General features: G+C 44.2%; 1 protein-coding gene across 2 annotated transcripts; it reads right to left on the minus strand.

Annotated features, from left to right (window-relative positions):
* Positions 1-5,044: 5,044 nt before the first annotated feature.
* C3H1orf115 (chromosome 3 C1orf115 homolog) lies at positions 5,045-20,411 on the minus strand. 2 transcript variants are annotated; one of them, XM_035111380.3, is made up of 2 exons: positions 19,796-20,403; positions 5,045-8,725 (listed from the first exon to the last, which is right to left on the minus strand). In XM_035111380.3, the coding sequence occupies exons 1-2, from the start codon at positions 20,363-20,365 to the stop codon at positions 8,606-8,608; spliced, it is 690 nt and encodes a 229-aa protein (XP_034967271.2). In that variant the 5' UTR covers positions 20,366-20,403; the 3' UTR covers positions 5,045-8,605. The 2 variants fall into 2 exon arrangements, with proteins under 2 accessions (XP_034967271.2, XP_034967272.2); XM_035111381.3 differs by lacking the exon at positions 5,045-8,725 and adding an exon at positions 17,232-17,529 and having other exon boundaries at positions 19,796-20,411.
* Between the last annotated feature and the right edge of the window lie 1,591 nt (positions 20,412-22,002).

Here is a 22,002-nt window from a genome sequence, read left to right on the forward strand (position 1 = left end):
CAGCAGGAGACCTTTTACTGGCTGTGTTTGCAATGAAGGATAACCTATTCACATCAAGATCAACCTCTTTGTGACTGTACCATGGGTCAAGTTCTAACCCAAGGTGTGGGATGGTGTCACTTCATTGTGTACTACCCTGATGGTAGATCAGGATCTCCTGGTAAATTTCGGTATGAGTTGCAGTAGAGCAGCAAAGATTCCTGACTCCCACTTGTTCAGAAATGGCAATGACAAAATAACTCCCCCATCACCATAAAAAATACATTGCGGAAAAAAAAAAAAGTTATGTGGAAATATTGTGCGCTCAGTTCAGTTCTAATACTCCAAGCAAATTATGGGGCTCTGAGTTCTTTCATTTTAAATGTATGTCTTTTGCACCGGAATCGTTGGGGATGGGGAACCTGTTGCCTCCAAATGTTGTCAGACTCCATTTCCCTTCAGCCCTGGCTAGCATGGCCAATGGTCAGGGATGATAGGAGTTGTAATCCAACAATGTTTGAAAAGCCACAGATTCCCCATTCCAGCTGTACAATATGAGTTTACATTGTTCAGTCTTTAGAAGTCTAAACAACTGACCCAGTTACAGGTAGGTAGCCGTGTTGGTCTGAGTCGAAGCAAAATAAAAATAAAAATATTCATAAAGTCTAGAACTTGTTTACAATTATGTGCCTCAACCTGGCTTCTGTTTTCTTTTTAAAAAGAGAAGCCTGGTTCATATTTTATTTTTTATTTTCTTATGTTTATATCCTGCCTTTCTTCTTTTCATGGAACTCCAAGTTGGTGCAAATGTATAGTTGTACCTTGGTTTTCGAACAGCTTAATCCTCGAATGTTTTGGTTCCCGAACGTCGCCAACCCGGAAGTGACTGTTCTGGTTTGCGAACTATTTTTGGAAGTCGAACGTCCGACTTCCTGCAGCCAATCAGAAGCTGCACTTTGGTTTTGGAAGTCGAATGGACTTCTAGAATGGATTCTGTTGGACTTCCAAGGTACAAATGTAGTTCCCAGGCCATCACCCATCAAAATTTTTCACCTCTCACCTGCTCTTTCAGCATACCTGGTTACTGGCCAAACTGCACCCACTCTGCCGCCTTGGAACTATGACAGAGCAATCTGCTGAGTCACATTATAAATGATTACATTCCTGGAACATGGTGATAGAAGTACCATTTTGAAGCCAATGTTTAGTTCAGCTTTCTTTCTTTTGTGATCTGCGCTTAGTCTCTGTATTTCTGCCTACAACCTTAAAATAATATGTAATTTCTTTAAATAACTCCTGTAATTTGTAGTGCTCATGATGTTTAGCCCGGTAATACTAAAAAGGCACTGCTACACCCTCTAAGCCAGGCATCCCCAAACTGTGGCCCTCCAGATGTTTTGGCCTACAACTCCCATGATCCCTAGCTAACAGGACCAGTGGTCAGGGAAGATGGGAATTGTAGTCCAAAACATCTGGAGGGCCGAAGTTTGGGGATGCCTGCAAGCTTTAAAGTACCTTGGTTTTACATTACAAGTAGTGTAATCCAATTCATATTTATGCAGAAGTACAGTATGTTACATTGTGTCTAACGGAGTCTAATCCCAGTGCAGTAGATGTGTTTAAGGTTAGAGCCTAAGTGGCTCAGTAAGTAATAAGGGTTGCAATCCTAAATATTATTTACTAGCATAAACTTGCATACATTTAAAGCATAAAACTTATCCCAGAAAATCCTGGAAAGTGTAGTTTACCCCTCACAGAGGTACATTTCCCACCAGCCTTAACAAACTACAGTTCCCATGATTCTTTGGGGGGAAGCCACCTGCTTTAAATGTATGGTGCCCATGCAGAAACTAGTCACTTCAGTTTCTTGGTTTTGCTAGCATTCTAGCCCAGTTCCTGTGGACACAAATGTACTTTCCCACTGATCAGTGGGGCAGTGATATCAATGCTTGAGCTTACATAATGGTTTGTCTGCTATCTTCTATCAGGTATAAAATCAGCAGGTACAAGGTACAAAACAAATACATTAAAATGCAGACATAAAAGAAGTACAATAAACCTCAGTAAAAGTAATCAGAAAAGGGCTGGCAATAAAATCAGCAGAATGCTTAAATGAACAAAGCAGCCTTCAACAGATGCTGAAACAATGTCACAGGTGGTAACTGCCTTACGTGTGTGTGTGTGTGTGTGTGTGTGTGTGTGTGTGTGTGTGTGTGTGACACACAGACATACAGAGAGAGAGAGAAGGAGAGAGAGATTTCAGAGGTTGGGTGCCACTGCCTGGTTGCCATGAGATCTGAAACGGGTTAGATGCACCAAGGCAAAATTAAACTTAATGGAGAGGACCATTAAATATGGGCTGGTCGGGCCCGAGACATTTTGCTGCCTGAGCCAGAATAGCAAATGGCAAACACACCAAGTACAGATGCATAGTGCCTAAGGAGATTTTGGCACAAAAGGCAGAACAGCCTATAAGCACTCCCCCCTCCCTTCCCTGGCGGTAAAAGAACTGTACAACAATAATAAAGTCACTAACAGTTTGCTACCCTTTCACAATATCCCAACCAGCTCCTGATGCAGCTGCCTCACTCCGCTTCCTTTTTAATGCCTTGTTGAAAAACAACTTTTCCTTATTCCCAGGAGAATTTGGATTCTTCACAGTAGAGGGCACTAAAGAACAGCCTTACGACGGAGGAATCCTGGTTTTTATAGGAATGCCTGTGCCATGCAAGCTGGACACGGTCGTTTTGTGTAACATATGTTTCCAGTTAGGTGGAATTATGAGTCCAAATAGCTCAGAGATTGCTTTCTAAGTTCCCATTTTTAAATGTGCATTTTAGGTTCCTCAATTCTCCCATGCAGAAACTGGACTAACACAGCATGACTAAGGGAAGCCTTTCCAAATAGTGGGCTTGCTGCATGGCATAAACCGCTAGCAGTTTCTTATGGGACAAGAGTCTTCATTTTGTGTAAGGCAAACAGAATAAACACTGGGAAAACAAACAGGGAATTTCTTTACCCTTTACAATAGTGCACTTGAATGCCTTAAGCCACCATCTGTCCCACCTTCCTTTCACTGAATTAAGGATGGCTTGCATGGGATTCCTAGGCAGTCTCTCTCTCCCATCTAGACACCAAATCAAGACCTTCTTAACTTTAGCAAAGTTGCTGCATCTTGTGCCTTTGGACCCGAGCCTATAGATTTTATATAGCATGAAATTTGATGATGACAATGATGCAGAGAAACAGTCAAGACACTGGTGTTCTGCAAAATGTGATCTAACAGGTAAAGATTATGAAGGATTTATATATTAAAGTATGAGTTATAAATAATAACAAAAAATGCTGTGTTATCTTTGGTGTAAACACTGGTGTTGAAGCTCTTAATTTAGTGCAGCTGGATGGTGATCCTTAAAACCTTTCTCATTCTCAAAGCGGACTTTGGACTTTGACTAGCAAAGGATTAGTACTGGCTGATATGACTACACATTATATCATGCCTTTTTTGCAGGCACATATTAAAGCAGGCACATCAAGGAAAGTATTCACTGCAATTATAGTTTTTTTTCTCACCAGGGAAGAACTCCAGGAAACCAAACTATTCCCACTATATCTACAAACTTTAAATAATAATAAAAATGAGTTATAGTGTCAACAGTTTCCCCCCCCCTTAACACGTTACTTGTATCGATTCCCTTTAAGATTTTTGACAGCCTGCTATTTATACCTATCAACATATTTCATTGTGACAGCTGCCCACTTGCTATAATGTACAGTAATGCTGGAGCCCCACATACAAACAGTGATGGGGGAACTTAGATGGAGGTGCCAAGAGTTTTGATTAAAAATGCCCTGGGATACTGTCCACTTTGCAGAAATCAGCAGGAGTTAGGGAACACATGAACTATAAAATAAGCAGTGCCACATCCTTGGCATATCTGCACCTGTAGGCTTAATAGCTAATTTTGGAAAGTGCAGTTCTGTGAAGGGGTCTAGGGATCTACAACACAAGATTCTCGATACCCTTACCAAACAGAAGCTGCTTGTTCTCTTTTGGAGTAAGCCATTATATTAAATGGCACAGATGTTTTGGGTCATGGGTATACCATCTTATTCATACGCAGACACAGCATGTTTTCTAATACAGTATATCCTTAGCATCATGATGGGGGGAAGGACACATTCTTTAATTCTGACCCTCCATAAGTCGCTGGACTCGACAGAAGGTGATCACGTTGTAGTCCAATAACACCTGGAGGGCCACAGGTTCCCTATCCCTGCTTTATTTAAAAATGATGGAAGACTAGATTTTTCTGGAGCAAAAATCAGACAACTATACAACCTTATCTGTGTAAAGGATCTCCTTCTTCCAGGATTTTAGGTGCTTTATATAAATCATGGACTATACTAATTAGTCTAGAACTGTACTAATGAAGTCACAGCTGGAGACAGTAATACTTCTTGATACCGGTTCCTAGAATCCAGGGGGTGAGGGTGGGTGGGGGTGCTCTTGCCCCCCGGCCCTGCTTGAGGGTTTCCTATAGGCATCTGGCTGGCCACTGTGGGAACAGGATGCTGAACTAGATGGGCCATTGGCCTGATCCAGCAGACTCTATTTACATTCTTGACTGTCATCCAGCAGCAGCTGCACCATCAGGGTACAGCAGAAAGGGAAGCAAAGTCTCTCCATCGCTCTACTAAGAGACTCCTTGCTTCCTTAGAACTGTTTCCATTCAAGCTGATCATTGTATGGATCTTGTAACTTCTAGAATCGGTATCTGAGTTTGCTTGCTTTCCTCTTCCTCCCCGTCCTCTTTTTCAGCTGGAGAACTGGGTGAAAATGCTCTAAATTAATGCACAAATAATTGTGATTCACAGAAGACAACCCACTTTATAGGACGTTGTTACAAATATCTTACCTTATGGGCTATTCACACACCAGTCTTGAATTAATAGTAGGTAAGGTAAAGGTAAAGGACCCCTGGAAGGTTAAGTCCAGTCTTATCCACAAGACAAGATTAATAGTTGAGGATGTTTGGAAAATCAAAAGCAGTTCACACACAAATTGCACTCTGGCTAAATCTATTTAATTTCTCTTAGTACATCAGCTTACTTGTTAGCAGGTTCATTAATATTAAGTAAAACAAAATAACCAGCTTTAAAGCATATTTCTTTTTTTTTAAAAAGCAAGTATTCTTCAATGAATTCTATAAAGCTCAGAAGGTATATATAAAACATATCAAAATTAACTACAGTATTATCTAGGTGGAAATATATCATTTCGGGAATGCAAAGGCTTGATTCTTCTGTCAACACTGGACAAGATAATTCTTTAAATGGCAGCTTTCAGAGATTTCCATCCACAAGGTTAAACCCAGCAGGCCAGCTTAATGCTTTTTCCAGTGAGATATTCATCTGATCTCTTACTCTTGGTGCCTAGGGCAGGCATTCCAGGAAGATGAGTTTTATTAAACACCATGACAGATACTTCTGTCCTATACACACACAGGCTGCTTGATTGTCTACAGCTGCTTTGACCGCAGCAGGATAAACAGAGAGCTGTGCCAAGGCAACATCTAGTACCCAACAAATGGGGCAAAATTCTGCATACCGTACAGATGTCTTACACAACTCCCACCTGCTTTGTAATCCTAGGTGTAGCATTCTAGCCGCAAAGCAAGATTGCTGGGGCTACTTTCTATTCCTGCCCTGATTTCTCTGCCAAAAATGCCCTTGAGTGCCACATAAACTGCCCTAGACTAGTGAGGCTGTAAGGTGGCCCTTTGCACCACCAGTAGAACAAGAATTGTCATTTGCAATGCTGTCAGAAGCCACATGGTCCCAGGACAATCAGATCAAAAGGAGCCACCTTATACTGAGATGGACCAACTGCTCATCCAGCTTGGTATTATTTATTTACACTGACTAGTGGTGGCTCTCCAAAGTTTCAGACATGGAGTCTTTCCCAGCCTCACCTGGAGATGCTGGAGAGTGAACCTAGGAGATTCTGCATGCAGTGCAGATGCCCTACCACTGAGCTACCTCCCTTCCCCTACAGCATGGGTGGGCAGCTGGATCTGGTTGGTGGGACAGATTGTTATCTCTCCCCCCTTCACAGGCCACGTTTGACAGACAGGTGGGGGACAATTACTTATCAATCACCTGACATCATGGCACCAGGTGGCCCATTTTTGCCTGCAGGGGTCTTCAGGAGCATTTTGTGAGGGGCTTCACAAGACCCAAGTAGGACTTTGCAAGCACCACCCATCCATGGTACCTGTAAACCCCCTTTCAGCTGAGCCAGGTCTTCATCTGCCCCACAACTGATAGCATATGTGAAGTCAAGGATAGGGTAGGTGGGTGTGGCTTGGCCAAAATGGCCTTGGGGGCCATGAGAGGAGGTGGGCCTAACTAGGTCTAAGTAGGTCTGTGGGCTGGAGATTCCTCACCCCTGACCTACAGCCACAGATCAAGTAGGAGGTACAGAAGAAGAATGAAAGTCTACTGAGGAGTAGTGGTGGGGAAATGGCATAATAGAGCAGGTGTGTGGAACCTCTTTTATAATGCTAGAACTCATGGGCATGCAATGAAGCTGAATGTTGGAAAAATCAGGATATATTTTTAAAAATAAACACATAAACTATGGCACTCGCTCGCAGTGATGGCCACCAATATAGATGGGTTTGAAAGAGGATTAGATTCTTAATTTCATGAAAGGGCTATAGATGGATACTAGCCATGACAGTTGTGCACCGCCTCCACAGCTGGAGGTTCCAAATACCAGTAAGCTGGAGTTCCAAATACCAGTTGCTGGAGACTGCAGGAGATGAGAGTACTCTTGGGCTCATGTCTTGCTTGAGAGCTTCCCATAAGCAGCTTGGCTGGCCACTGAGACAACTGGATGGCCTGATCCAGCAGGATCATCTTATGGGCTCACGTTCTAATCTGATGCTGCTGAACCACAACTCCCAGAAACCCTTAGCTATTGAGACATGCTTGCTGAGGCTGATGGGAGTCATAGTTCTGCCACATCTGAAGGGCCAAAGGTTACCCACACCTTTAATAGAGGTTTATAAAAGTACGCATGGTGTGAAATTAGCACAGTGGTGGGGAACATTCTTCAGCCTTCTGGGCAGCCTTCTGGGGGCTGCATGACAGTGGTAGGCAGGGGCAGAGGCAAAAACAGGCAGAGCAATGAATGTAAATGTTACCTTTGTACCATAGGCTGGTTTATACACACACCCCTGCCTCTATCCTCTATACAGGCAAATGAAACTAATTAAAGGTAAAGGGACCCCTGACCATTAGGTCCAGTCGTGACTGACTCTGGGGTTGCGGCGCTCATCTTGCATTATTGGCCGAGGGAACCGGCGTTACAGCTTCTGGGTCATGTGGCCAGCATGACAAAGCCACTTCTGGCGAACCAGAGCAGCACACAGAAACGCCATTTATCTTCCCGCTGTTGCGGTACCTATTTATCTACTTGCACTTTGACATGCTTTCGAACTACTAGGTTGGCAGGAGCTGGGAGTTGTAGTCCAACAACATCCAGAAGTTCCCAATCACTGATATAGACATTCCACAGATGTAGCTTTTCCTGCCTCTCTGGAACACCAGCCCACCATGCAGCATTACTAAGGCCTGGCCAGAATTATGAAAACTTCCTCTCTCTGTTTTCACTTTATGTGTCTTCTTTACCTGCCACTCTTCCTCCATTTCCTCCTACATGCTGTCCTTTTCTTTGTCCACAGATTTTGCTTTTGTCAAGGCCAGCCTGACTAATAGCCGACGGTACAGTCTGGTCCATTGGGTTGAATGGGGCACTACCGCACCAACTTCAGTTTACCCTCAGTCAACCTCCATCTCCCTGCCTTTTTTTCAATTACAATTGGTCCAAAGGATGTAACTGGCTGTCAGCTTCCTCCTCCTTAGCTTCATTGTTTCCTGTGCAGAACTCAGCAAGGAGGAGGATAGGGACAAAATTAGACTTAACTGACTTTGCTTATCATTGACCGTGGTTGTGCCTGTCACTGGCTCTGGCTCCACCTACTGTTGGCCTCCTGCCTTACACTCCAGCAGTCCCAGTGGAGACCAGTCACCACTGTTAGGCAAAGGCGGCTGCCTCAAGGGGTGAGGAATGAAGATGAGATGTTGAAGGGCAGACTTGTGCATGCTGCATAGCCTGCCCTATACCTCTCAGGCGTCATGGGTGGCGGGGGACACTGTCCTGCCTACAATGTTCATTCAACTGACAATTCAGTTGGATTTTGCACACGGAATGGGAGGTGGGGTGCCATCCTTGCCTCAGGCGGCGAAATGCCTTGGGCCAATCCTGCTGGTGAGTAGTTGACACACAATTACTATATTTCTAAATCCAGCCCAGCTAATCAACGTTTTGTTCTTTTGGCCTTACTCATTCTTTTGATCAAAGCACTTGTCAGAGAACGACTCATGTCCAGAGCAGCAAATGATCCATCCCGAATGTTCAGTCTGATCTGTTTTTTCTTTCTTGGTGCTGAGTTGGGAGACATTTCTGAAGACGAAGTTTCAGCGAAAGGGAAATTTGGCCAGGTGCTTCAACAACCGTTCCTTCCGTCTTCAACCCAAATGTGGCAGGCTGCAAGTCTTAACGAAACGCCGTAGCTATTGAAACAGCCACTCCAAGAGGAGATGAGTAGGCATTAGCTAATCCCTGCAGACCGAGTACCAGATAACGGCATCCTTTTTGCAGTGCTTTGCCCACATTCTAGAAGAAAAGAACAGAGAACACTACTGAAGAGCAGGATATACTCAAGAAAGTGACAACATATACCCCATGTTTCCTCAAGGTGGCATACATGGGTCTCCCAATCTCTCCATTTTAATCTCACGACAACCCTGTAAAGTAGTTTAGGCTGAGAGATTGTGACTAGCCCAAGGTCACCCAGTGAACTTCATATCTGAGTTGAAATTTGAACCCCTGTCTTCCAGGTCCTGGTCCAACACTAACCATTACAACCAAACAGAGTATTACATTTCTTTTCAGCTGCAAAAAATATTACTTGAGTGCGGCTCTGTTCTCACAATGCTTTTTGGTCACAAGGAAAGCCAGTGCAGTGTACTAGAAAGAGTGGTGTATTCAGATCTAGGAGACCGGAGTTTGAATCCCTACTTAGCCATGAAGTTCACTGTGGAGCTGGCCACCATCTCTCAGCCTACACTACCACACAGAGCTACTGGTTAATGGTGTGGGGTGCAGCCCCTTAGTTCCTTGGGGGGGAGCAGAATACATTTGTAACAAGGGCCGGCCCACACGTGAGACAAGGTGAGACAATAATCTCAGGTGCAGGATCCACAGGAACAGCAGATTCCGATATAGATCTTTATCCCCCTCCCCAGAGACCAAATTGCAAACATGCACTGGATTATGGAGAAAGCTAGAGAGTTCCAGGAAAAACATCTACTTCTGCTTCATTGACTACACAAAAGCCTTTGACTGAGTCAACCACAGCAAACTATGGCAAGTTCTTAAAGAAATGGGAGTGTCTGATCACCTCATCTGTCTCCTGAGAAATCTCTATGTGGGACAAAAAGCTACAGTTAGAACTGGATATGGAACAACTCTGTGGTTCAAAATTGGGAAAGGAGTATGACAAGGCTGTATATTGTCTCCCTGCTTATTTAACTTATATGCAAAATTCATCATGCGAAAGGCTGGACTGGATGAATCCCGAGCAGGAATTAAGATTTCCAGAAGAAATATCAACAACCTCAGATATGCAGATGACACAACTGATGGCAGAAAGTGAGGAGGAACTAAAGAATGAAAGAGAAGAGCGCAAAAAGTGGTCTTAAGCTCAACATCAAAAAAACTAAGATTATGGCCACTGGTCCCATCACCTCCTGGCAAATAGAAGGGGAAGAAATGGAGGCAGTGAGAGATTTTACTTTCTTGGGCTCCATGATCACTGCAGATGGTGACAGCAGTCACGAAATTAAAAGACTCCTGCTTCTTAGGAGAAAAGCGATGGCAAACCTAGACAGCATGTTAAAAAGCAGAGATATCACCTTGCCAACAAAGGTCCGATAGTTAAAGCTATGGTTTTCCCAGTAGTGATGTATGGACTCCCTGGAAAAGACCCTTATGTTGGGAAAGATTGAGGGCACAAGGAGAAGGGGACGACAGAGGACAAGATGGTTGGACAGTGTTCTCAAAGCTACCAACATGAGTTTGACCAAACTGCGGGAGGCAGTGGAAGACAGGGGTGCCTGGCGTGCTCTGGTCCATGGGGTCACGAACAGTTGGACACGACTAAATGACTAAACAACAACAACAATGTCATCAGCTTTGCAATATTTGGTATTTTTGAATATTAGTGACCTTTGTTTACAGGTAGGTAGCTGTGTTGGTCTGGCGTAGTCGAAACAAAATAATTTTTCCCCCTTCCACTAGCACCTTAGAGACCAACTAAGTTTGTCATTGGTATGAGCTTTCGTGTGCATGCACGAAATCTGAAGAAGTGTGCGTGCACACGAAAGCTCATACCAATGACAAACTTAGTTGGTCTCTAAGTGACCTTTGTGTTCACTTAAATTTTGTTGATTGTTTTTTAGTAATTTGTTGTAATGATGTTCTACTTTTTATTAGGTATCATTGTTGCACTGCACTCTTTAGACTCTTTCTTTTTATGTGAATCTATGACTATCACTTTTTTGAAAAAGCCTATATTTAGATAGGTAAGGTTGTTGCCTTTATTTTATAATGTAATAGGTAACAAGCCTTAAGGAATAGAGGGTTGAAAAGACATTAAAAATAACAAAAGGCAGCTCCCCCAGATTCTTGCTGGGACAAATGAAACAAAACCCCACTGGAAGCTGGAGGCTGCTATGCTGTTGTTGCAAATACTTGGTACTGGAGGAGTGTATGAAACTCCCTGGAATTCAAGCTATTTCCTTTAGACTGAGATTGCCTCAAGTACTGGATACCAAACACCAGCTGTCTATCACCATGGGCTCATTCATCAGTTCATACTCAGGAAAAGCTTACTTGTGGATTGTTGGGTGAGTCTGAATACAGAATTGGTCATATCCACACTATACATTCAAAACTTTAGGATACCACATTAATTATCAAAAGCTAATGCTATTCTAGGCTGCATATACAGAAATATAGGGTCCTCATCAAGGGACGTAATAGTTCCGCTGCATTTCGCCTTGAGCATACCACTCCTGGGGAACTGTGTCCAGTTCTGGGCGCCACTATTTAAGAAGGATATTGACAAGCTGGAACGTGTGCAGAGGAGGGCTACCAAGATTATCAAGGTATAATCTTATGAGGAATTGTTGAGGGAGTTGAATATGTTTAGCATGGATAGGAGGAGACTGAGAGGAGATATAATAGCTATCTTCAAATATCTTAAGGGCTGTCACATGGAAGATGGAGCAAGCTTGCTTTCTTTTTATCTGGAGGGTGGGACCCAAACCAATGGCTTCAAGTGATAAACAATGAGATTCCAACTAAACATTGGGAAGAACTTTCTGATGGCAAGAGCTGTTTGGCAGTGGAATGGACTGCCTTGGAAGGTGGTGGATTTTCCTTCATTGGAGGTTTTTAAGAAGAGGTTGGATGGCCATAGGTCATGGATATTTTAGCTGAGACTCCTGTATTGCAGGCGGTTGAACTAGTTGACCCTCAGGTTCCTTTCTAACTCTTCAATTCTATGAAGTGGCTAATATTTGGCCCTTTGGTCCAAACTAATTCTAAAACTTGCTGCATCAGCAAGCTTAAGGCAGGGCAGTGATTGAACTTGTGACCCTCTAGTTGTTGGACTACAAGTCCCATCATCCCTGACCACAGGCCATGTTGGCTGGGCTGCTGGGAATTGTAATCCAACATTATCTGGAAGGTTCAGAGTTCCCCATCTCTGTAATAGGGCCTACAAATGATTGCACAATCACACCTCTTTAAAATGCACTGGTGCAGCCAACTCCCTATCAAATGCTTCGAACGGTGTGAAGTCATTGGTGCAAGATCAGAATAAATTCCTGTTTGAGGAAGAGAAGGATGAAGCTGGAAAGCCACCAACAGAGGTGATCACATAGAGGACACCATTGTCTCATCCTCTATCTAGCCTTGGTCAAATTACTTTACCTCTTTTGTTTCATTGGGCCTGGCAGAGATTGTGTCATAAAATGCTTGGACCTCGGCCAAAACAATGGAGCCCTGATTTCAGCAGGGCTCAAGGTACTTTCCAACACAAACAAACAGCATGACCTTTGTGTTCATTTCATATACATGATGAAGCAATATTTAAGAGGCAGGTTGTGAAAGTCTCACCGAAACCTGTAGCAAATGACACAGACAACAAATCATGGCCATCAAACTCCCTGTGTACACACACTATACCTTTAAATCACATTTGAAGCACATTTCCCCCCTCAAAGAATTCTTGGCACTTTACTTTGTTAAGGGTTACTGGAATTGTAACTCTTTGAGGGGTAAACTACAATGCCCATAATTCTTTGAGGAAAAGAATGTGTTTCAAATGTGCTTTAAAGGTGACATGACTGCTGCATGGTGGATCTTTTATACAAGACTATCAGCACCAACACATGAGCTAATCATCCTTTCAGTTGACCCATACAATATATGAAATTTCCACAGACAACCTGATTTTGTCCAGGGATAGGGAACCTATGGCCATTGTCCCTGACTGAATGACCTTGGACCATTCAAGGGGAGAGGGTCATTTATATCCCAATGAGTTCAAGGTGGAATACATGGCTCTCCCCACCTCCTCCATTTTATCCTCGCAACCACCCTGTAAGGTAAATTAGGCTGGGAGACAGTGACTGGCCAACAGTCACCCAGTGAGCTTCCTGGCTGAGTGGGGATTTGAACCCTGGTTCCCCAGGTCCTAGTCCAACATTCTAACCACTACACCACACTGGCCACCTTGACCTCCTTGCAGAAAAGGGTTGGTATGGGGAAAGGCTGGTAATTCCAATGACAGGGCATCTGCTTTGTATGCAGAAGTTCCCAGGTTCAATCCCCAGCATATCCAGTCCAGGCAGCATCTCCCCGAGAGCCCCTGACAGTCATTGTAGACTGAACAAGATGGACCAATAGTTTGATTCAGTATAAGGCAGTTTCCTATGTTCTTAAAAGGACAGGTATAGGTATAATGAATGAATGAATGAATGAATGAATGAATGAATGAATGAATGAATGAATGAATAGCAAGAGTAGTATTTTCAGTGGTAAAACTCTTGCAGTAAACCAGCAGCAAAGTGTTAATGCTGATGCTGCAGTTGGACGCAGAACGGAAGGGAGGTCTATTATTCTATCTCTTTGTCTCTGTTGCAGAGGGTGGGAAACAAACCTCACACTTCTTGCTAATTGGAACATTGTCAAAGTAAGGATGCCAAGCGAAGAAATGTGGCACAAAGAGATGCAAAGCATCTGTCACGTGGATTAGCTTAGAGTATTTTACAGACTGAAATGGCAGGTCACTCTTTTGATCTACAGGAATGCTGGCTTCAGCTCCGATAGGACTGGTTTCGTCTTAAAAGGGAAAGGGAAAGGGAAAAGGGGGCGGGTGTGTGAAATCCAGCAGGCTCCTTCACTGGATTTAACTTGTTATTTGTTTTTTCAAAGACAATTCTGTTTGTGCTGCAAGAGCAGCCTTCTGCTACAAGAATTATCCAACGAAGATCGCATGAATGTAAAGTTGTTATTACGTACTTATAAGTGGAGCCTGCAACAAAATGCTGCACTCCTTTTTTTTTCTTCAGGATTCCAACCACTCAATTTCCCCTTGTCCCCTCCCAACAGTCAACCAACCAGCATTCTGTAGCCACTGAGCGGCATCCTCAGTCCTCACTAGGTTCTTTGCGGGGAGGAGTGTCCTTCACCTTTTATCTAAGGATATATAGATATTTAATTCTCAAACATGGTTATGAACTCCCTCAAACCTGCTAAGAGGGTAAGAGGTCTCTTCTGGATCAGGCCAGTGGCCCACGCCCACCTAGTGCAGCATCCTGCTCTCACAGTGACCAGCCAGATGCCCATGGGAAGCCTGAAAGCAGCACCTGGGCACAACAACACTATCCATCTTCTGCTGTTTCCCTGCTGTCGGCATTCAGAAGTACCAGTGGAGGTAACAGCACAGCCATCAGAGTTAGTAGCCAGTCACTGATACCCCCTCTTGTTTTCTGTGTGCTGTTTTGCCTACAGAAACAACAGCATTCACAGTCTGGGCACTGTAAACAGAGGGATGTATTATGCCTCATCTGGCGCTGTGGTTAAACCACTGAGCCTAGGGCTTGCTGATCAGAAGGTCAGTGGTTCGAATCCCTGTGACGGGGTGAGCTCCCGTTGCTTGGTCCCAGCTCCTGCCAACCTAGCTGTTCGAAAGCACGTCAAAATGCAAGTAGATAAATAGGAACCGCTACAGCGGAAAGGTAAACAGCCTTTCCATGTGCTGCTCTGATTTGCCAGAAGCGGCTTTGTCATGCTGGCCACATGACCTGGAAGCTATACGCCAGCTCCCTCGGCCAATAATGCAAGATGAGCGCACAACCCCAGAGTCGGTCACGACTGGACCTAATGGTCAGGGGTCCCTTTACCTTTTTATCTGTCTACATGAAGTTTCATAACGGGGAAGAATAGGATCCCCTTTCCCAAGTAGTTTGCAATCTAAACAGGCAACAGGGAAGGTGAAATGGGGATTGGAGAGAGAAGCAAATGTGTGAGCAAAAGCAGGTTTACGCACTTAATACTTTGCTACAGGAAGATGGATTAAGAGGTTTTTAAGCCTTGTAGAAAGACTTGGATTTTGAGGAGGGTGTTGAAGGGGTGGGGAAGACAGAGAGAGAGAGAAGGAGGGGGAGAGAGAGATGGCATCACATACATGGTCTGGGAGCAAGGAGAAAATTTCACCCATACTGGGCAGCATAGGAGAATGTGCAGCAGGAGACTCACTTGAAGGTGGCAAAGCTGTAGGTGTGGTCATAACAAGGAAACCAGGACTGGTGTGGTCTAGGGGAGTTCAGATCATCAGCACAAAGTAATCCATGCTCTGGTAACCTCCAGGCTAGATTACAGCAATGCACTCAATGGGGCTTTGAAGATGGTTTGGAGGCAGCAGCTGGTGCAAAATGCTCCAGTTGTTTGGAATAACGCAATACCGCTTCTGATGAGTATGCAGTGGCAACCTACATGCTACAAATAGGGTTGCCAGACTCAATAGAGGGCAGGACTTCTGTGCCTTTAATTGCCCTGCTCTCTTTTGAGTCTGGAAACCTTAAAGAGAAACCAGCAGACCCTTTGCTAAACAAAGGGTTTGTTTGTTTGTTTAGCAAAGGGTCTGCTGGTTTCTCTTTAAGGTTTCCAAACTCAAAAAAGAGCAGGGCAATTAAAGGCACAGAAGTCCTGTCCTCTATTGAGCCTGGCAACCCTGGCTACAAAGCCCAAATCAAAGTTTTAATGCTTCCCAGTTATCTAAAGAAGCATCTCCCTTGGCGTTGTCCTGCCTGGGCATTTAAGATTTGTCAGGAAGGTCCTTCTTGTCACTCCATCACGAAGCCAAACCTTAGGTGCTTTAGCTTGAGACAGGGTCTTTTCAGTGATGGCACCTTGAATACGACATGTTCTTCCCTCGAGGCATGATTGGCACCAACATGGTTCAACTATTGGCACCAGTTGAAAAAACACATCAGAAGGCTGTTGAGATATTGAGCCACCTGGTACGGATACAGGACAGGCTTACTTGAGGGCAGTGGCGGTGGTGGAAAACAGGCAGGGGTGGGGCTGGCGTGCATCCCGGGGTGTGGCATGCCACCTGTGGGGGCATGGCGCCCAGTGCAGGCAGGGGAGCAGCTGCGATGGCACCCCACCAGGATCACACTGCCGGGGTCGGTGTGCTCCCCCCGCACTCTTCTTCCTCCACCAGTGCTTGAGGGATCCCCTTACCCCATATATGCCCATTCAGCCACTTTGATTTGAGGAACTAGTGCTTTTACAAGCACCACAAAATATTGGTCCTGCACTGGTAGGGAACTGAATTTTCAGCAGCACTTACATTTTTGAACTCCTTGCCCATTGATATTAGGCAGGTGCCTTCATTGTATTGTTTTTGTTGTGCCTGCTAAACTATTTGTTGCTTAGGCAAGCCCACCCACATATGTAAGGTTGCATGCATTTTAATCGGCTTTTTAAAAAAAAAGGTATACTTCAAACCACTGATTTTATGTATACTTCGATTTTTGAGGCCAGCTTGTCTTTAACTTCTGCTTTTATTGATAATTATAATGTAATTATAATGGAATTATCTAATCATGCCCTTCCTCCAATTAGATGTTTTGACAAGAGGCATACATATTTTATAAATAAATAATACATATTTTATAATTAAATAAATAAATATAACTATTCAGATAGTTTTATTGACTAGTTTTGTATTGTTTTTATCTGAATGTGACCTTATTTGAATTTGCTTTTTAGTGAAGCAAGTGATACAAAATTTTCTGGTACCTCAGGTTACGGACGCTTCAGGTTACAGACTCCACTAACCCAGATATAGTACCTCAGGTTAAGAACTTTACTTCAGGATGAGAACAGAAATCGCAGCATGGCGGCAGCAGGAGGCCCCATTAGCTAAAGTGGTACCTCAGGTTAAGAACAGTTTCAGGTTAAGAACGGACCTCCAGAACGAATTAAGTTCTTAACCTGAGGTACCACTGTAACTAAAACAAAATGGAATTAAAAACAATAAACTTTTAGTGTACAAATTTAAACAACTGATTGCATTCAGAATAGCAGAATTACAAAGAAAATGAACATTCTTGTCTCCGGCCACTTTGCCACCTGATACACACATGCATATATAACCTGATACACACATGCATATATATAGGATCCACCCTATTCTTTTATTGTAATTTGTTTTAATGGATTTTAATATTGTGTTTTTATATTGTTGTGACCTACACTGGGACCATTTTATGAAGGGCAGGTAAGGAATCAAATTGCTACTATTAATTTGATTATAATAAGAATTTTGGTTTCGGCGTTTATTAAACCCTTTTCTTCTTTAATGAGATCCCCACCAACTCTTTTAAAGAGTGTTGCTGTCAACTATCTAAGACCAGCTGCTGCATTAATTATAACAAAATTAACTGTTATTATTTATGAGGGTAAGAATTCAGCTTTCCTAATCAGGCATCTGAATAGTAAGGAGTGAAGCTTTTAATGATCAAAACTTGAAATGAAATAAGCTATATGATTTTTTTTTATTTAATATACATTTTTAGAGAACATTGAAAATGGCTCATATGCAGGATGCCACTGTGTCATACATCCTGCCAAGAGAAAGTATGGCTGTATTTCATTGATACACAATTGCCACACTATTGCATTTTTGATTACAGTTTCTCTTTTGTACCTACAACCACCCAATTCAGATTTGTAACCAAGTCTCATCACAGTGACTTGCCAAAGGCAATTGTATATACTTGCACTTGATTCAATTAATTTCCACAGCATGTATTTTGCAGGTTTTCTTGTTCATCCTGAAAGGAAGTGTGCAAAATAGAGCAGTTATTTTATCTGCCAAGCCATTTAAAATCTACCATAGTGTTTTTGCCAGTTGAATAAGTTTCTGGTTTATTTCTTCATATGTTTTTTATTATTATTTATCTTTTGCCTCAGTTTTTATTGTTTGGTTTAATATTGAATGGATATTTGTATTTTTGTATATAACTCGATGAAATCTATATATAGATGAAGATTTGCCTCTTTCAATACTTTTAACCATTATGGGATTCTTAACTTAGTCCTCATCCAACTCCAATGTGGAGTGCTGGTTTTAACTTACAAAGCCCTAAGGGTAGGGAACCTGTGGCTCTATGGTTGGGTTACAACTGTTTTCATCCCTGGCCACTGGCCACGCTGGGGCTGATGAGAATTGGAATCCAATAACAACTGTAGAGCAGCAAAGTACCTTAAGAACCCCCTCTCGCCCATGACCTTGCTCTTAGATGAGCATCAGAGACCCTCCTCCATCCATGGAAGTATAACAGAAAAGACGGTCTTTTCCACTGAGGTACCACTGAGGGCCTTCTCGGTGGTGGCGCCTGCCCTGTGGAACGCCCTCCCATCAGATGTCAAAGAGAAAAACAGCTACCAGATTTTTAGAAGACATCTGAAGGCAGCCCTGTTTAGGGCTGTTGTGCTAGAACCTTAACACGACAAGGGAAGAAATTTCACTTCACTTTAATGATAGTGAATGTAGAGGGTGGCTGTTATTTTGCACGACTTAATTTGGGTTTAGGGTATCTTTTAGCCACAAACAAACACCTGGCCTCTCTGTGTGTGCATTTTAACACAAAAAGTCTATGTATCTTCATGGTCCTTTTTTTTATTTCCTTTTATAAAACCAGTGTTCCACAGTTGCTACAAAATTATATTTCCTAATTAGAGCAATAGACAACAAAACCGACCCAGATCCCATAGCTGCCAAGTTCTCCCTTTTCTCACGAGGAAGCCTATTCAGCATAAGGGAATTTCCCTTTAAAAAGGGATAACTTGGCAGCTATGCCCAGATCCCTTTTTGTCTTGCGAAAGCCCCACTCTGACTATGTGGTTTCTCAAAGGATTCTTCCCGAAATCCCTGCACTGAGCAAACTAGATGACCTCCAAGATCCCGTCCAACTTCAACATCCTACAGTCCTTCAAAAGCAGGTTGCTTCAGATTTGCAATGAACATGCACACAAGGATGTCAACAACTGGGACTGTTGCTATGACCTCTGAAAGCAAGAAAGGACAGTCTTGGATCACTGTACAGAAGACCTTACGAATGCTGGGAGAACTGAACTGAGCACCATCCTAGACCCTCCTACACACGTTCTGTAGGAGTCATCTGAATAGAAAGGCTAAGCATATATCCTTGCGCACAAGGCCCAGCCCAAGAGATTTTGGCACCTGAGAAAAACAAGTGCTTTCTCAGCCAAGCCCACCCAGGAAGAAGGGGAGGTCTTTAAGCAGAGGCTTGACAGCCATCTGTCAAGAAGGCTTTGATGGTGTTTCCTGCTTGGCAGGGGGTTGGACTGGATGGCCCTTGTGGTCTCTTCCAACTCTATGATTCTATGGTTCCATGATTCTAAGATCTGCATCAGGAACAAAGGAGGAATAGAGATCTACATCAGGATCTGCTGCCTCCGCGGGTCCTGCCACCTGAGGCCAGGGGTACCAACTTGATTAAAATATTGGGGGAGCCCAAGTAAGTCCCGCTCCATATAATTGATCACATGACACGGCACATGCACAACATATGAATGGCAATGTCCATCAACTTAGGACCCCCAACCCCTCAAAAAATTTTTGGGGGGCGGGGTAAGGGACCTCCATCCCTAGGAGGGTTCCCGTGCCTGAGATGATTACCAGCCTCCTGGATGGGCCGGCTCTGCTTGCACGCCCCTTAGACCAAATATCCCACATTCCCGCAACCTAATTCGATTTCGCATTGAAAAGGTGCCTATGTCGCGGTTGGGTGAGATCCAGTTTTTTACCACTCTGTCAACAAGGTCGCGAGTGCTAGCGAAGTGTGGTGAAGCCATTTCCAGTTCAACAATCTGATGTGTCCAGAAGTCCCCCAGTTCTTTTTAAATACATTTGTTTTACTATATATGACTGAAGTCTGCCCTCATCCTATCCGAGAGCCGGGGCGCTGAGGCTGGGCAAGACACTCGCCTAGCTAGGCTGACCCCCCCCCCCCCGAATAACGGATCTGCGCGCGATGATCCGCAGAGCGCGCAGGGCCTCGGGGCGCAGCCTACCTTGCCGTATTTCTTGAGCTTCCTCCTGCGCTTCTTGCTCTTGCGCTCGGCTTTGGGCTGCTGCTCGTCTCCCGCCCCGCCGAGAGGCTCGTACTTGTCCGGGAGGACGGCGAAGGCGACTTTCTTGGAGGCGCAGCCGGACTCCCCCTCTTCAGCTTGGCCGCTTGGGGCTGTCTGCCTCCTCTCCTCCTCCTCTTCCTCTTCTTCTTCCTCGTCCTTTTCCAGGATAGAGATTTCGTCCTCCGCAGGCCCCCGTCGGGGGTAGTTGGCTCTCCGGGTCCCCCCGACGGTCATCGCGCCCGGAGGTCGCCCGGCGGGGAATCCGCAGGCGGCACTGGGGAAGAAGAGCCTAAGGCACCTTCGCTCCCTTACCTCAGCCGAGCGCGCAGGAGGAGATCCGCGCGCCGGGCCAGCGGGAGGAAAGTAACAGGTGGCGCTCAAGGGACACTTTCGCATAGGCGGCGCCAGCGCCAAGGCCGCAGCCTGCCCTCCCTGTGTCCCCACAAAAGGGCAGCGGGCGGGGAGAGTCTGCTTCCTGAGGCTTGGCAGCTGATCCAAGAAGTCCAACATCCTGTGCCAAAGGGCGCTGTTGACAAAACACACACACACACGGTATTTCCAGGGCTTCCCGTTCCTGTTGCACCAAGCACTTCACATACCAACGCACAATAGCCATGATCGGTAGGCTGAGGCAGGAAAAACAATGCCGTTGTGTGCGACTGAACTCTTTAAAAAAAGTGCAGCCTCAATAGGAGGAGAAGGGCTATTTGATCTAATTGCTTCTTCTGAAGTTTCAAGCAATAAAGCAGATGGGACTTGACAGTTGATTTGGAAAAGTTTTCCCTGACATCTTCTGCTTTCCCTCTTCCGCTTCCACACCCAATAAAGTGTGAGGCCTACTTGCAGCACGAGGTGTTTCGCTGCAGCTCGGTGGGACAGGATCTGGTCCCAGGTTCAATCAGTGACCTCTCTAGGTAGGGCTGGAGTGTCATCGTCCCCACCTTAAATCCGGGACAACTGCTGCCAGTCAGTGTAGACAGACTGAATATGGTTGCTAGGAATCACAAGTGAGGCAAGTGATGTGGCAGTGAGGACCTGCTTTCTGGCTTCCCATAAGCATGTTCTTAGCCACTATGAGATGCTGGACTAGGTGGGCTATTGGTCTGATCTAGCAGACTCTTCTTATGCTCTTATGATTCATAAGCCTTATAGCATTCTTTGAAATCAAGTTGACATAATGCATATGGTGGCCTGGCCCCCCTGTCTCCATTGTTACCCCTGACCTTGTTTCATTCACCAGGACAGCCAGAAGTAGGTTTTGTCTCCATTGTTACCCCTGACCTTGTTTCATTCACCAGGACATCCAGAAGTAGGTTTTGAGCATATTCCCGTCCAGAAATTGATCAGAATTCTAAATTTTGAATCCAAAGTGAGTCCAGGTTTGCTGGCATATTGCCTCTGCAAGAGAAGCGAGATCGTTGGTTTTTTTTAGTTTAATGATATAAACCCTCCGCTAAACACTTCACTACACATCCATAAACCAGTTACATGAAATGATCACTTCCTCCTCCTATTTTATGCTATTTCATCTTTAGTTCAGTAGCTCTCTGGTAGAAATTCATTAATAAGCTTATCTTGTTTTCATTTGATGTCGCTACTAAAGTAATTCCCCAAGTAATTAAGAATTTTACCATGCCTCACTGTCCGAACACAGTACTAGAAGTGTTCTTTTAATTACTAAGATATTGGAAATTATATACATTTTCCTCCAGCTGGAGCTGTCATAAAGAATCTAATCTTTCTCCCCCACCCCCAGAATCCCATTTTATTCTGCAATACTGGTTTCTAATACTCTATGTGAGAAAAAAGTTCATCAATTCTGAGGTTGAATAAAAATTAAGGGTCAAACTATGGTTTAGCAACATTGTTTTTTGGGGGGTGGGGAGGGGAGGGAATCTATCATTGTAAATATATGATAAATAAAGGGCACCGCTGGCCAGCAGAGTCCCTAGAGGAAAGTCACCAAACCTGTCCATCAAATTCATAGATAGATAATCTAACAGTCAATAAATCTCTTCACAGCTGTACCACCTCTTGGAAGAATGGAGCCCAGGCAGAATCAGATCAGTGATGGCCAAACTTGGCCCTCCAGCTGTTTTTGGACTACAACTCCCATCATCCCTAGCTAACAGGACCAGTGGTCTGGG

This window comes from Zootoca vivipara, chromosome 3, assembly GCF_965207765.1.
Source record: "Zootoca vivipara chromosome 3, rZooViv2.hap1.1, whole genome shotgun sequence".
In the NCBI taxonomy this organism is placed as follows: Eukaryota; Metazoa; Chordata; class Lepidosauria; order Squamata; family Lacertidae; genus Zootoca; species Zootoca vivipara.